At 32.1% G+C, this 17,276-nt stretch overlaps 1 protein-coding gene across 4 annotated transcripts; it reads right to left on the minus strand.

The window, feature by feature from the left end:
• Positions 1 to 32: 32 nt before the first annotated feature.
• On the minus strand, positions 33 to 14,715 carry LOC18612204 (WD repeat-containing protein 26 homolog). 4 transcript variants are annotated; one of them, XM_007048866.3, is made up of 6 exons: positions 14,569 to 14,714; positions 12,411 to 12,629; positions 10,674 to 11,564; positions 4,028 to 4,129; positions 1,413 to 2,039; positions 33 to 410 (listed from the first exon to the last, which is right to left on the minus strand). In XM_007048866.3, exons 3-6 carry the CDS (start codon positions 11,469 to 11,471, stop codon positions 195 to 197), a joined length of 1,743 nt encoding a protein of 580 aa, XP_007048928.1. In that variant the 5' UTR covers positions 11,472 to 11,564; positions 12,411 to 12,629; positions 14,569 to 14,714; the 3' UTR covers positions 33 to 194. The 4 variants fall into 4 exon arrangements, with proteins under 4 accessions (XP_007048928.1, XP_017980548.1, XP_007048929.1 ...); XM_018125059.2 differs by lacking the exon at positions 12,411 to 12,629 and having other exon boundaries at positions 14,569 to 14,715; XM_007048867.3 differs by lacking the exon at positions 12,411 to 12,629 and having other exon boundaries at positions 14,292 to 14,712.
• Between the last annotated feature and the right edge of the window lie 2,561 nt (positions 14,716 to 17,276).

Below are 17,276 nucleotides of genomic sequence, written 5' to 3' on the forward strand. Positions count from 1 at the left end.
TGAAATTTTCATCATAACTGTAATCAAATTAATTAAATGTTAAAAAGCGAAAATAGCAAATTTATTATCAGAAAGTTGCTGCATTGTTGACAATCTTTTTTTTTTATGAATGTCAGCTTTCAACAAGATAAAGTATTTACATGAAACCAATCATATCAGGTATCAATGACTGCAGACTGCATGCATTCAATCTCTCAAGTTCCTCCATTACAATAATGGATGCCGTTACTGTGAGTGTCTTTGAGCTTCGTGCTTAGATTATTTAAGCCCCATATCCGGATTGTACGGTCATCACTAGCTGATGCCAACATGTGAGGGTTTGCTGGATTCCAGCTTACACAATTGACAGCTCCGGAGTGACCTGGTAATGCCTCTATAAGCTCCCCCGTGCCCCTATGCCATATATAGACCTAAACATACAGTAAAACGAAATTAATTGCAGTCACTTGAACTTCAGAAATAAGTCACATTTTATGAATTTACATTTACAAAATGCATATGAATAATGTCATATTGTTTAATTAGTATTTCAGCACTATACTCATGACAGAGATAGACTTGAGGCCAACGATGAAGCCATAAACATCTAGGAATAAACCAAGATCTATTGTCTGGACTGAAGAGTTTGGCACTAAGTTCAGGCAGCCTAAAAATTATCATTACTTTGGCTAAAATCTGCAATGTCACAATGTGTGCACTGCTGCATGCAGTCGTGGAAATTCTTGGTATATATGAGGAAGTCCTGAGGGTAGAGCCAGAGAGAGGCTAACCCTTGAACCTTAACCATCCTATGGACAAGAAGCGACTACTAGGCGAAACCTAGGTTGTTCAGAAATAGATATTCTAGAAACGATAAAGCAACTGGACTGTATAATGACAAGATATAAAGCATGCAGATAGCAAATGTTTATTCTAGCATATGCATCATTGATATATTTTAAGCCATCAGTGACAAATACCTGATAGCATTCTGTGTGAGAAAAAGACATTATAGAGAACAAAACAACTTCTAAGGTGAAGGATGACCAAAAAAAGACATTAATCAGTTTCTTGACTGGGTAAGTATTGTGAAAACACAGGACAGAAAAAGAAATCCAGTAGCTCTGATCTACATGAAAATATCACCTACGCAAGCATGTGACTGCACATACTGATGAACATGAAATGCAATGCGACTCTCTCTGATAAGGCAATAACTACCTATACTTGCTTGAGATCTAGTAGCCTCCGTAAAACTACAGTCTCTTACTATACTACATCTCTCACTCAAATGACACATTTATGCACAGATGGATCCCATATATGATATAAGACAACAAACAGTAATCCTAATACGAGAACACTGCTTTCCATGCTAATCATAGGCTAACTTACAGCGAAAGATTGATATAGAACAAATTAGAGGTCCGTACCAGTGAGTCCTCACTACCGCTGGCAATAAATGCTTGCTCAAGTCCACCAAAACAAGACCTGATGATGAAGCGGGTGCGTTTATGGCCTTTATATTTAGAAACAAGCTTCAAATCACCCTCTATGTTCCATAGATGGATTTCTTGGTTTAAAAGATTTACCAGCAAGAATCTATTGTCTCTTGATAATGAGAACGAAGTTATTGTTTGATCCTCTTCAATTAACCTCTCAACTTTAGCTTCCCTGTCAAGTAATAATATTGCTGTTTCCCTACATATACTAATAATCTGCTTCCCATCACTTGTTATTTCCAAATCAGAAATTTTTAGAGTACGTTGCCCTTTCCAGCACTCTAGCTCTTTCCCCTCCAATTCCCACATGCAGATGCTCTTATCATTCACACCAGAAAATATCCATTTGCCATCTGGAGACCATCCACATGAAACCATGCCAAGACCAGCTTTTTCATAAACATTGAGGCATTCACCAGAAGAGACATCCCAGCGTCTTACAACCTCCTCTACACCACAAGTAAGAAGCTGATGGTCATCAGGACTCCATGAAACAGCAGAGATAGGTTTCTGGTGACCAGAGAGTATATGTTTTAAAGATACTCCATTTGCATCAACCTACAATAAGTCAAAGTATTAGAATGAGAAAACTGACTGACTGCTAGGCTTTTGAGTCAGCAAAAAGATAGTTGATTCACAGTGATCTAAGCATTGATACACAGCAGTATAACCCCTGTATGCATGAAATTAAATTCCAGCCAAGCGAACCTCTTAATACCACAAAAACCCTTGCATAATTGTATAAAACATTAAATAGAAAAAAGTGAAGGCTCTGGCTTTCAAAAATGCTTAAAACTTGCCAAAATGACATATTAAAGAGAAAGGATTTAAATCAAATGCATAAAGGATGAAAATGAAAAATAGTGATTGTTACTGAGAAGACCATTGAAGTTAGATCGAGGAGCTCTTTCCATAAGTTGCTTAAATTTGGATACCACTAAAACCTTGGGAGGGCTTAACAATTCAAAAGAAAATAAAATTATGCCTTCCATTGACAGATTAAAGAAAGCAAGTTAAGGAAGTCTTTGAAGAAGATGAAGAGTGGAAAGGCATTTCGACTAGATGGCATCCTGACAAATGTGTGGGAATGTATTGGAGATGACCAATATCTTCGCTTACAAACTTCATCACTTGTCCAAGACATACTAGATGAGTGGAGAAAGACCACTCTTTCTTGTTTTTTTTTTTTTTTCAAGGAGAAAAAAAACTTGTGTATATAAAAGAAAAAGGAGGGCATCCTAATACAAAAGGTATCAAATTGATAAGTCATGATGAAATTGTGAGAAAGGGTGGAAACAGAAGTTAAGGAATGAGACAAGCATTTTTTTAAAACCAACTTGGTTTTATCTTGAGTAGCATGACCATTAAAACTATTTATCTATTTTTGAGGGCTCCACTACAGAGATTGCATCTCGGCTGTAACTTTTGGACTTTTCCCCTCTCTTCTAATATTGGTAATCCCAGCTTTGAAGCTTTTCCTTTTTGTTTATTTGATTCTTAACTCTCACCTCATTTTCATATTAGCAATTTTCACAAGACTTCTATGGACATCATTCACATTATCAGCATGAGAAAAATGATGATTTTTGAGTCGAACAAAACAACCAAACCACACTCAGCCAGTACCCTGTTTTCATTCTAACAGACACCATTGTGGTCAACTCCATAATTCCTGCCCTAAATCATCACAGAAAGTATCTATTTTCTCAAATTGCAACAACATACCTCTTTTGAGTTTTGTTTAAAGAAACCCATGTTATAAGTCTGTTTGGTAATAGATTGATATATTGTGGTTTCTTAGAAGCACTTTGTAATTCCATCAAAAGAAAAAAAAAAGACACACTTTGTCATCAACAACATTACAATTTGAAAGATTTGTTCAAAACATTAAAAAACTATAAAGATGAGAAACTAGAAGCTCTTCTAAAATAAAGCAGTATGTTAGCATATTCAGGAAATGGAAAGGGGAAAAAATTCCTGAGAAGGATAATACTAGACATGAAGATGCATGTCCTCTAAATTTTTCCTTTGAAGTGTAAGAGAACCCTTTTTATAATGTTTTCCATCTTAGAGGTTCATTTAAGAATATTGTCACATAATTCTATCCAAATTCTTACAACAGTCTTTTATTGAAACAAAAACCAATATTTACAATGCTTGCAAACTTTCATTATCAAACTTCTTTATTCGTTGCATCTAGGAATATTTTCACTAAGGTTTCATTTGATTGTTGCCTTTACCATTTGTTATTTGCTTTTCACCTCCCTAAAACTTGATAAAAAAAAAAAAACAAAAGTAATGAGGGAAAAGCAAAATCATATTTGATTAAAATGAATGAATGGCTAAAATAAACCACATGTTCAGACAAAATTCTCCTCTATCTAAAAATAAAATCATGCATTTTGTTATACACAAAAGTTAAATTTTTAGTTTTTCAAAAATACTATCTACTTTCATATCAAATTAATACGGTACAGGCATAGGGGGTTATCCTAAACAATATCAACATTATATGTTATATCCATGTTCCAAGCGAATAGCGGTACCTCCCAAATGATCGTTGACTGATCATTGGATGATGAAGCTAAGTATTTCCCATTATGTGAAAATTGCAAGAACCATACTTCATCAGTGTGAGCCTGTAGTATCTGTTGCAAGAGAATGACAAAAAAGTATGTAAAAAAGAATTTGCAAAAACAATTCAAGAAAAGAAAAGGCAAGCCACAAGTAGAAAAAATTTCAGACAATGAATAAACAAACATAAAAAATAATCAAGAATCAACAAATATTCCAGTGAGAGGACACTAAATTCACTTGAATGCATAACAAATAATTCAATCTTTTTCCTTTCTCATTAGCAAGGGGATTTGCAGGTTGGTAAGACTTGGCTCAAGAAAAATGCAAAAATGAAGTGATGGAAAATTGGAAGAAGAGAAAGTGAAAGGAATGAAAGCATTTTCTTTTTCACTCCACAAGTGCGCTTGGTAAGAACAATAGAGAAGTGAATGGAAAGAAAACTATTGTTTTTTCATTCATTGCTCAGTAGAACTGAAGTGGAAGGAAAGAAAAATTAAAATCATATCTTTATAGCATCATAAAATTGTGAATGGAAATAAAAGGACAATTTAAAAAAAAAAAACACGTCAGGAAATTATCACTTATCTTTATCCCTCCCCATTTATCTTCCATAATTTCTCCAAAATGGAAGGATTGGTTATCGTAAGTATAAAAATAAAATGGCAATCAATTCTACTTCCTTTCCTCACTTTTTTCTCCTACCAAATCTCAGCAAAAGTTATATTCTTTCCAATTTTCCATCTGGATCATTCCATCTACCCACTTTGCTCTCCTAATAACCAAAGCCTAGGAATCCTACCATATACGGGAAAACCTTTATAACTTAATACCTTAGGATCATGAAAATTTATTAATTAATCAAGATATTACTTAATCAATAAATTAATAATTTATTCATTTATACATTAATTACTAAAAAACTAAGTTATCAAGGTATTCTTTATTTTTTTTTCCAAACCATTGAACTTAATACATTTATGGTGTATTGTGATTATACAAATATCACATAATTACCAAATTATGATATATCATTATTCTATATATTTGTTTAACCAAAATAAGTTCATGAACGTAATTAGTCGTATTAAATAGACTTGTAACAAACTAAAATTACATTCGATATATACTTATTAAAATACTTCTTGAACATTAAGTCAAGCAAAAACATTTATAAAAAGCAAATACAATATCATAAATAGTAAAACTAAACAAAATAGCTTCTCATCGCAAAGGTGTAAAGAAATCAATAATGACGGATCAAATGTATAAAGCATTATGTGAGTACAACATAAAAAATCTGAATTGCACCCAAAAGCAACTGCAATAGTGGGTGTTAAAAAAGTTTAACTTACAAGTGCCAAGCAACAATCACAATGCATAATGTTCTCTTGTAATACGAGAACACTACATAACTTCTTAATGCACTTAGAAAAGTTAAAGATAAGGTCCAAGAAGACATCAATTTCAAAAAAAAAAACAAGGAACATTAGAGTCATATTTTACAAAGATCTCTTCCTTGAGTCGTATATATATATAATTTTGATGTATAAGAAAATTATTAATTTATATATCAAGTAAGACCTATGTGTTTTTTAAAATGTATTATCTTATAAATTTAACGAATTATTAATTTACCACATTAATCCCAGCTTGGGACTAGTCAAAAATATTATTTAGAGCATGTTTGACCTGATTTTTTTTAACTTAAAAGCTAATATAAAGCTCTTATGAAAAATAATAGCTTTTAAAATTAAACTAAAGTTGTTTAGTATGTTTACTTTTTATAAACTGTTTTATGAATAAACTGTTTGGCAAAACAACTTACATAAACTCTAATTGTAATTAAAATTACCATAAAGGATATTTAATAAATAACTTTTTTATTAATCACTAATTTCTTTGTTCAAAATAAAAAAAATAACTTTATTTTTTTATCTATTTAAAATAAACTTTTAAAAATGTAAAAAAGATTTTTATATAACATAACGTTTATAATTAATAATAAATCATAAAAAAAGATATGAAAGAAAGCAGGGAGTCAACTACTAGAACCCTTAACCCTAGTAATAGAAGAGAACCCAAAAAAAGAAGAAGAGAAGTATAAAGTAGGAGTGATAATTTAGGTAAATCATGTTTAGCTATTGATATCCTTACCAACAAAGTTCACCTCCATGAACGATATTATCTTAACAACCATAATCAACAAATATTATTTCAATTTTCATCTAATTTATCTCACAACCATTACCCTATTTAATTAATTATTTCAATCATAATCATCAAATATTATATACATCATAAAAAAATTAAGAATAAATAAACATCATATAATTGTCATATCAAACAATAAACTGACAAATATCAACTAATAAAGAGAGTTTTCAAAGTAAAAAATAAAAAATAAAATAGAAAATAAAATAATATCTAAATGCAATTTTGAATTTTGGATCTTCTTTTTTCTTAATTTTTGTAAGAACCAAAAAACTAAAATGATGATTTGCAAAAAGGAAGAAAGGACAGGGAGATTGATAGGGAGAGAGAGGGAATATTTTTTGAGAGAGGATCTTTTTGGGAAAAATAACTCTTAATAAGCTGACGTATTTTAAAAAAAAAAAAGAGAAGAGAAAGCTCCTAATTGGAGCTTTTTTTTTAGATTTTATTCTTTAAAAAAAAAAGCTATTTTTTTTAAGAGTTTTTCACGAAATTCTGTTTAGCTCAGCTTCTGCTTTTAAGCAATAGATAAACTAAAAATAAGCCAATCCAAACAGGCACTTAATTGAGGTTATTAATTTATCGAGTATTAATTTATAGAGTTTTTACTGTAGTTAGGAAGAAATTGGTACAATTCATACATCCTAATGCATTCTGAACTAAGATGAAATCTATGAAAAAAGCAAACCAATGATGATCTATGGATGATTTCCAAAAAAACCTACCATCAAAAGTACTCACCAAAAACCTTTCAGCAAGGACTCAAGTATCTTTAAATCAGAAGTTTTCAATTCCTTAATTGTTATTTATGACAAGTAAAAGTATCTAGGTGTTAACTAGATTCAAACAAAAGAAAAGAAAATATAATCCTATTAAGTTAAGATAAGAAATTCACAGTAAAGACCAAGCTCTTAAGTCTTAAGGACAACAATTTCCTTACAACCAAATGGGCATTAACAAATCCATTGACAGAACATAAACCTATATATAGTGAATGAATTGATAACTTGCCAAGAATACTTATAGAAGTATCAGGAAAATACAACATCACTTGGAGCGTAAATTTTCCTCCAACCCTATTTGACATGTTCCACACCAGCTTGTGACTCAAAATTCCATAAAAATTAAAGGTTGGCCATGATTTCTAGTAGTCACAATCTAAATATAAAACTCCTAAACCCCACCTAGGTGGTGGTAGAATATTGCTAAATCAGTTCTCCAAGTAGTCATGATGTGCATTAATGATGGTTACAAAGTCAGACATCATTGGTCCCTTTTACTGGAAGCCTAACCACTAAAAGATATTGAAAAAGAAAATAGAAAGTGAAAGCAAATGAAAACATAAAACAACGATACATGAGCTTTGGTCCATTTATAATTTGGGAAGAGACTGCAGAAACAAAAGAAAAATAAAAAAAATGGAAAATGAGAAAAATTTTCCATTTTACCTAACACAGTTTAAACGTAAGCCACCCACCTTATCTCCTAACTACTGAAGCTAGGGGCAAGTAAGATATATTATCATCTACTTCATTCTAATGTTTTATTTTAATTTAATCATACAGGTACACGTTAGCCATCAATCACACAAATGATTGTAATATAATTATATCTCCTTGTTGGAAAATGAATTATTTCTATAGTTTTGAAAATTCATTAGTCATATATGTCAGTTTATCTTTATTGAGATAAAATTGCCATAGTTTTAATGTGAAGTAAGTTTTTCATTGAAAGCCTGTAAATTAAAACGGAACTTTCTCTTGTGCCTAAACATATTTCCTTTGCTAATATTAGCCTAACATGGTTCGTATGCAACATTAAACCATTCTATGTAACCCATGCACCTATTCAGAAAGTACAATAAGGAGAATTGATTCTCTTCCATTGGTAACAAAAACTTTTAAAAAGTTCACTTTTGCAAGCATTTTGAGAATTTGACAATCAATACAAGAAGCTCAACTCCTAGGAATGTCATCTCCCAGGACCACACATTGCAAATTGGAAAAGATTAATTTATCATTATTTCTCAAAGTTTATCATCCTGCACATAGAGTCAAATTTAGCCAAAACCCATTTGCCCACCCTTGCCTGCCCTAAAATGCATCTGTCCAATCCACACAATGATTAAATGGGTATCAAATGGGTACAGCCATTGAATCCATCTAAAACAAAGCCATGGTACCCAATAAGCACCCGTTAGTGTAAACCAAGTGCCTGATGAGCTGCTTATTTGATTTTTTTTTTTTCTTTTTCTTTCCCTTTCCTGTTACCCCAACAATGGTTACCAGAAAACAAACATGAGACTGCCACATCTGGCTTCTACAAGCCAAGCCAACATCAGTAGCCATGGCCCCACCATGACGGGTCAATGTTGCAAGAGATTGGATCTGACTGAGCCATACATTGCCATCATCAATGTCTCACCTAGATGTCTATTGGTGGAAGGAAAGAAAAAAAATATATTTATATTTTTATTATAAATATTAATAAAATTTATTCAAATTGTAAATAAGAATTCTAATTGCATTGAATGACTTCCGCTAAAACATATTTTTCTTAATTCTAATATTGTTAAATAATTTATAGATTAATACTACAAAACTTCAAGTACTCATACTTCAAAGTTTATGCTTCAAAAATATTTGTATTTATATATAACTATTATTAAAAATAATTAAAAAATAAGATTCATGTGCAATGCATATAATAACAAATACTAATATTTATTAAATTGGCCATAAACAGGCATCTAGGTAAGACTAACCCAGCCCATCAATGAATCACTTATACCAGTTCGTACTTGCCCAGTGGACACTTGGTACGTTGTTAGGTTGAATGCATCAACAACATCAGCTACAGTAACATAAGAAGAAATTCACTAAACTATTTGAATGGCTTTTACAAAGGTTTTTGGTCCAAGAGATACCCTTGAATATGTTGTAAAAAATAAATAGATGTCTATGAGACAAAAATTCGCTAATCCCACAACAACTAAGATTCCTTAACACAAGACTCGAGAATACACCTAATCCATGACATGAAGTTTTGTCTCACTTGTTGTCCATGTTACTGCTCATGTTAAGGCAGCAACCAGTCTTTAAAGATTATTTGATTGACCATTCCTAAGCTAATGATGCTCCGTAAATACTTAGGCGTTTGAGAAGCATATTGCTGCAGGTGTTCAGAACACATTGAGATTTGTCTTAAGGATTCACTGGAAGACTTCATAAGTGGTTGTGTTATGATGATCAAACCTTGTTGTCTCAATCCATTAGATCATCCTCGAGAGGTCATGATATATAACAATGTGCATGTCTTCTATCAAGCATAAATCCCTTTACACAAAAGTACAATCCATGGTTGAAAAATTGAAGCCATGAATGAAGGACATATTGGTCTGAAGATGAAACTAAAGCACATGTTAAAATCTTGTCTAAAGAGGTTGTGATAAAAATCCTAACGAACATATAGATTGGCATCGGGACCATCAATCCAAACGTGATGGGTAATAATATAAAGGAGTTCATATATTGAGAAATTAAGGACTCTACTCAATTCACCACTAAAAACCACCAAATTTAGAACAAAAAATAAATAAAAAACCCTCCAGATAATGCAATGGACAATAATCAATGCATTCTTCATAGAATACAAAATTACCAAAAATAATCTTTAACAGCAAAATGGAATAATACTAGCAGACTTAAAATTCCATAACTACCAATTGCACTTTACATTAGTCCAAGAAGATATCTATGTGGTTGGAAATGATATCACTTTCCCTCGAATTAATTACAGACTTCAAATCACTTTGTCTAGAGCACTCGCTCTATGACTTCATCTATGTTAGATGTTTCTTTTCTTTCACATCATCTCTCTTCAAGGTGAGAGCTTCTCAAAACACATAAACCATCATCTTTAATGACTTAAGATTGATCTTTACACCGCCATTTTCAGATGCTAACAACTCCTTCACCAGGCTTTTGAGGCTATTGTAATGGGTTAGTAAATTATTGGAGAATGCCTAAAGATTGCACCTCATAAGAAAATTGTATATCCACAAAGAAGTCTTCAAACACTAATCCCAGTACAAGTCTAAACACCACAATTTAAAACCTAAATCAAGAAAGATTAGTATTAACATGTGAATGAAAGAACCAGCTTATAACTGGCAAAGGATATCCATACTGATAAAGCACAACCTAAAATAGATTTCTAATCTTCACAAAACTAATACAAGAAAATGAAAAAGAATGCACTATGTACCATTTGTTTTGATTGTAGCAACATGAAAATTTGCATGTAAAAGAATTCAAAAAACTCCTTCGAATTTTACCATCTTAAAGTAATGATGAAAGATAAGAGAGAAGATTTAATAACATGGTTCGTAGAATAGAATCTAACCTGCAATGTTTGAGAAGGAATTTGATCTCTCCCACACTGATGATCGGCATATAGTGACATTTCCTTCTCCAAAGAGTTGTGAAACATGCAAGCATCTCGTTGCAGGACAAGGGCCTGTTCAACTAAATGCTCCAACCTTCTTTCGGGAATCATAACTGTTGGAGGAAGCAGCTTTTGTAATTCTTCCAACAATTTAGTCCGAGATCTTGCCCTCTTTATATCCCGTTTCGGCGATCGAACAGAAAACCAATCAGAAGGTGAAACAATGGATGAAGAAAGCTCACGAACTCTACCATTATTGATACAAAGAGGTGCAATCTCAGTCCTTAATGTCTTCAGAGCATCCATGACTTTTTCTTCATCCAGAAGTTCAAAAAACTTCTGCTCTAATATCAGAAAAGAAGCTGATTTTATGGTCCTTTCATCTGTTAGACCAATATTATGCAATGTGACAACACTTTCATCCCAATTTCCCTCAAGAATTTGCCGCATAAACACATTGACCACAGAAGAATGTAATGGTATCCCTGACTCTTCCTCTAGATGAGCACCACTCTTTATGTAACCAAGAGAATATAATGCTTTTGTTATTATTCGGACAAATTCTACCTTCTTTATAACTCCTTTTGAACCTACAACTTCTTCGCCCCCTTCAGACTGCAGGGGCCGAGCCATCAAGTCTCCTGAAGACCCAGCTACAGGCTCTTTAATAGTTGAACCGTTGGAAAGACGTCTCAATTCTTCAGAGGACAATTTCATGCGTTTAGAGGCTGGTTCATCATCCTCTACACCTCCCATGAAAAGTGCACCTCAGCCCATATATTATTAAAGAGAAAAAACAGCAACAGTGATAACTAGCAATGCCTCTTGATGAATCACAAGAATAAGTCCCTGCATAAAATAGTCAAAAAGAGGGTTGTAGGATCCTGAAAATTGAGCATAAGAAAGAGAGAAAGAATAACAAAGACAAATCTAACCATTATTTATGTTAGACTACAGAAGATGATGAATTAAGTTAGACGAAAAATGCCGCAATTAATGAAAAAGCTACATATTATTCCTGAAAGTAATCAGTTCAACAATCCCACATAAATGGTGCCTATACAAACCTTTATACTTTTCCAATATAGATATCATTTCGTTTTCATATACAAGTTCATACATCCCTGATTCTCATAATAATTAAAATTCCATCATTGTACCAGGATGGTTATCAGTCAACCATTACAGTTAAATGTAAGAATTTCTAATGTAAAGAGAAAGGCGGGGTGGGCACAAAAAAACAAAATAAAGAAAGAGCAAAGCTCCAGTTTAGATCCTTAATGGCATCCATTGGGCAATTCAGGTAATTATAATAAGTTCAATATAACCTTCACCTGTAGAGAACATGATCATATGAGCTTAGATTTACCTCAGGTAATTATAATAAGTTCAATATAACCTTCACCTGTAGAGAACATGATCATATGAGCTTAGATTTACCTCAGCTAATCATAATAAGTTCAATATAAGCTTCACCTATAGAGAAAAGTGATCATAGGAGCTTAAAATTCTAGCTAGAAAAGAAGTCTACTTTGACTAAAATTTCAGCTGCCCAACATCACAGTTTTCATCTTTAATTATGTTCAACATAATGGTTACAATTTCCCAATCAACATTTAAAATATACCCCAACAACTGACTCAAATGCTAGGGCGTACTTAAATTTTGTAGTTTGTCACATCGTTTGCGGTTTACCTTATAAGCTACAAATCAACAATAATAACTTCCTTGGCTTGGGGATAGAGCCATGTTGGAGGAGCTCAATCCACACCCACTTGAAATAATTTTGTGATTGTAAGAAATCATTCGAGTAAAGAGAGCGAGTTGGCAATCAAAGATAACAATTTGTTTGTAAAAATCCATAGTACAGCTATTCCCAAGAACTTCACATACTCAAGTAACAGGTATAGTTGTCTGTCCAAAACCAAAAAAAAAACAAACATACTTTTATCACTGAATAGCAACAGATATCATAAAGACTTTAGTTATCTATCCAAAACAATAAACAAATAGTTTTATTACTGTGCAGCGACAAATATCATGTAGCCCACAAAAGGAACCCTGGGTAAGTCCACCAATTAGTTAGCATAGGAAATTCAATGTAAATTGGAGGCACTGCCTAACTAAAAATTTTGGCCAAAAAGTCAAATTCAAGGGAACTTGTGCTTGTAAGGACAAGTTAAAAAGATCACTGAACTTCCCTTGCCTTTTAAGCATTAGAACATTTTGTTTATTTTATATAACTGAAGACCGTATACATGAAAAAGAAAATCAACATATCATTGTTTCTACAGCTAAGAATTTAACCTCACTGTATTTGCATCCAAAATGAAAAACAAAGCGAACATTTTGTTAACTTGATATAACTGAAGATCCTCGAAATAAAAAAGAAAATCAATATATCATTGCTGCCACAAATCAAAATTTAACCTCAATATTTGTATCCAATATGGAAAACAAAGGAGACATACATTTCCACTATATCATTCAATTATTATTCTTGCCATATTATTCTTATGCAGACAACATTTTGAGAATTAAAGGGGCATCGCTTCTGCATTAGTCATATTGGAACAATGAATTAAAAGTATTTAAAGAATTTATACTGCTATTACGCATGATGCACCAAAACAATCTGACTTTAAACTTTGTTGTTCTTGAACAGTTCTTCCTGATAAAAATTTTCAATATTTATGACAGTACACTAAATTACAAATAAAAAGCATTTTGCAGCACAATGTTTGATATTTTAATTCACTAAGCTTGCTAGTGCCAACAATTGAGGCAGAGTTGGGAACTTCAATCTTTACGTAGACGATCAAAGGAGAATAAGTTTATCATTAAATCCATCTCCAACAACAATTTACTTCTTATACATTTGGATCTTCCTATGCAATTTAAATGTAGTGGTCAACATTTCTCTTAGTACAACTTCTTTATTCCAAATTAACAGGAAAAGAGGAATATGGAAAGAAGCATAGAGAACTCAGAAAGTATTAGTGTTGTTTTGCTAGGGCTGGGACGGAAATTAAGCAGTCACAATTCTTACATCAATGTGCAAGCCTGAGAAGGTAGCAGATTCCAGAAAATCAACTTATCAACTTACAGGGTGGGAAAGTCATATGCTCAGTCGGTTATAAGACCTAACTAAATTACAAAATTCCGCATTTCTAAATGTCTAAAGTATCCATACGATTGAAGGATCAGATTGCCACAGTACCTATATATGATGATTATTTTAAACAGATAAAAAGCAGGCACATTTTCACCAACAGTAATAGGTAGAATGAACAAAGAAGATGGCGTTAGTTCCAAGATTGAATAAAACAAGGTTCGTAGCAGAAGGGACGGAAAACCCACATCAGAAACAAAGTCAATAATGTAGAGTCTCTACAATACCAAGCAGCTAAAACTAATACCATCGAAATTTACTACAAAAAGAAAAAGCTACCAGCAAATCAGCTCTAAGGAAAAACTATCCAAAACCAGCACAAATTAAGAAGGGAAGCTAACCTATTAGCTGAAATTGAAGGATAAAATCAGCGGTAAAGAAGAAGAAGAAGAAATCTGAAATACCCAGAAAGGGATTATGAACCCAGAAGCCGATTCAGATCAGAAAAAATCGGATTGAGAATCCAGTAATCAAAAGAAAAAATTTGAAGAAATGGAGAAGACCAAGACAAAGAAAGACCAGCTTATTCTTCCTTATTTGTCGGCAAACACTCGATTTAAGCAAGAAAACAGAAGAAATGAATAAAGAAAAGGCTAAAAGGATTAAAATCAGATACGAGAGTCTAAAGGGGCTATCCGTTCCCAAGGGAAGGAAAGGAAAGGAAAGTAAAGTGTTTGGTACCTTCGCAAAGGGGTAGAAAACAACAGAGTTTGATGAGTTTTTCTTTTTCTCTTTGCGTGGAGGAAACCAACTCAAGAGGGAGGGTTATAATGTAGGAGTGAGAGAGATGATGGCTGTGTGAATTGAGCATTTAGCTTAAGGCAATGGGGCTTTGGGTTTTGGACAGTTGCATTTATACTTTTATCTTCTCCAATCTAATGGCAATTTCAGACCAAATTTGGTCGCAAGCCTTGAAGGATGGGTTGGGCTCAAAGCAAAACATGATTATGACCTCTTAATTGCTATAAAAGATTTATTATTAAGGGTATAATTATTTTAATAGGTTTACATTTTTAATTAAAAAGACATGTATTAAAGATTTATTATTATGAGTATGATTATTGTCATGAGCCCACATATGATTATTCTCGTATGATTATTGTCACGGACTCATATTTTCAATTCAAAATGCATGTTTGGTAAGTGAAGGAAAGTTTATTTTTATATTCCAAAGACTTACTTTATCTTTTATTAATGTGAGATCCGTGACATTCTATCTCACTTAATTATAAAATATCAAATATGTGATTTATGACATTCTAGTAGTGCTTAGTACGAGGAAAGTGAGAGCACTCACTCTGTAATATTATTAAATATATTTTTATCCTTCAACTTTGTTATTTTGTTAAATACATTTTACAATGTTATAATTTTTTTTTATATAAATTTCAAGAGATGTCTCTTACTTTCAACAATCATTCTCTATTGGATAGTGGATGGTGATTGTTAATAAAATTTATATTATCTTCCAAAGAAAAAAAATTACATTAAAATATATAATATAGGAAATTATATTAAGAAATAAATTAAATTATATAAGATTATAATAAGAAATGAACATAAAATATATGACATTAAAAATATATTTAAGAGATGATATTATATAAAAAGTAACGATAAAAAAATTTTAAGTACATTAAACTTACATTTTAATAAATAAAGGTAATTTTGAAAATTAATATTACATTCTCAATAAAGTACTTGTATGTAAAACCCGACCCTATAAACACATGTCATGACATACATGCACTGAGTAGCATGTTATTACGTTAGGAAAGTTCCTAAGAATAGACGAAACTCAGTATTGTACCTAACAGTACACTTGAGTTAATTTAACCTCGAACTAGTTCAAATAGAAATCGTATGATGAAATTTAATATTTTACAGTTCAGGAATGATTAAAAATGATTGTTCGGAGTTCGAGGGTTCATTTGGAAAAAAATTGAAAAATTTGATGTTTAAGGGCAAAATCGTCATTTTGCCACCTAAGATAATAATTTGATCATGGAGTGAAATTTTTGACTAAGATTAACTATTTGGAGTATAATTTAATGATAGGAAGTGAAAATTTTCAATTTCGGCAATTTTCGGAACATAGGGGCAAAACGATAATTTTGTCACCCCAAAGTAAAAACCGTAATTTTCACTACCCAAAACTTGTCAAAATTATAGGATTTATTTATTTTTGGTATGAATAACTATAATATTTCAAGTGGTGAAAAATAGAAGTTTAATGGATGAAATTTTAAAAACGGGCCAATGGAAAAGTGACACATGACACTTTTTCATGATTTAATATTATTTTAATGAAAAGTCAGTCCATTTAAATCCCATATTAAGTGATGGCCGGCCATAAGGAGAGAACAAGAGAGAAAATAGAGAGGAAAGGAAGAAAAGAGAAAAACCAAAGGAAAACTAGAAAATTCAAAGGGGAAATCGCGTTTTTCGTCCGTTTACGCGTCTAACGGTAAGATTTTTCGACTTTGGCTTTTTCTACCTTTCTTATGCCTTTGTTTCCATTTAGCATGCTTGAGGAGAGAGATCAAAAAGTGATATCAAGGGCTGGACGAAATTCAAGGGGGAGGAATTTGAAATTTTTATGTTTTGATTTTTAGTTAAATTAATAGTTTTAGTTAGTTAAATGTGTATAGAAATCAAATTTGGCAAGAAAGCATGAAATTTTCACAATACCCACCCTTGGCTGAATGTTCAATGATGTACAATGATGATGAACTGATTTTTATTCTAAGAGAAATGAAGAGAAAATGATGAAAAATGGTTAAATATGATAGAAAAACAAAGTGGAAGATTTACCGAATTAATGTCCCATTTTTGGCCGAATTTTCCAAGGAGGAAAGTGAGCTAATTTTGGTGATTTTAGTGAGTTATTGGCTGATATTTAATGGTTAGAAATGTTGGAGAGAAAATGGGACAATTTAGAGCTAAAATGGAGCGCGTTAACAATTTATCGGGTAAAGTGCCAAAAATAGGTTAATACCGCGTTTAAACCGTTTTAGGCTATTGCATTTCATACCATGCATTAGTATAGGATTTAAGTCAATTATATAGTGATTTAGCATCAATGTGGTGAATTGTGTAATTTTTGCAATGTGTCTAGGAGGAGAGCCTTCCGGTAAAGGTAAGGAAGTCGTACCCGACGAACAGTGATCGGGGCACCTAGGAAGCATTTAGTTTGTACAAACGGTGAGTAAACCTATTATTATTGTAAATTATCTAGAGTTTTATTTTTAAATGCTCTTTATGGATTTTATGAAATGAAAATGAGATTAAAATGAGATTTTTGATGTTTTAGAAATAAATGTGACAAATAAAAATATATTGTGTTGATTATGAAATTGAGTAATTGGAGGCTGCCAATTTTTTTGAAA

Source organism: Theobroma cacao, chromosome 1 (assembly GCF_053813885.1).
Source record: "Theobroma cacao isolate CCN51 chromosome 1, ASM5381388v1, whole genome shotgun sequence".
In the NCBI taxonomy this organism is placed as follows: domain Eukaryota; kingdom Viridiplantae; phylum Streptophyta; class Magnoliopsida; order Malvales; family Malvaceae; genus Theobroma; species Theobroma cacao.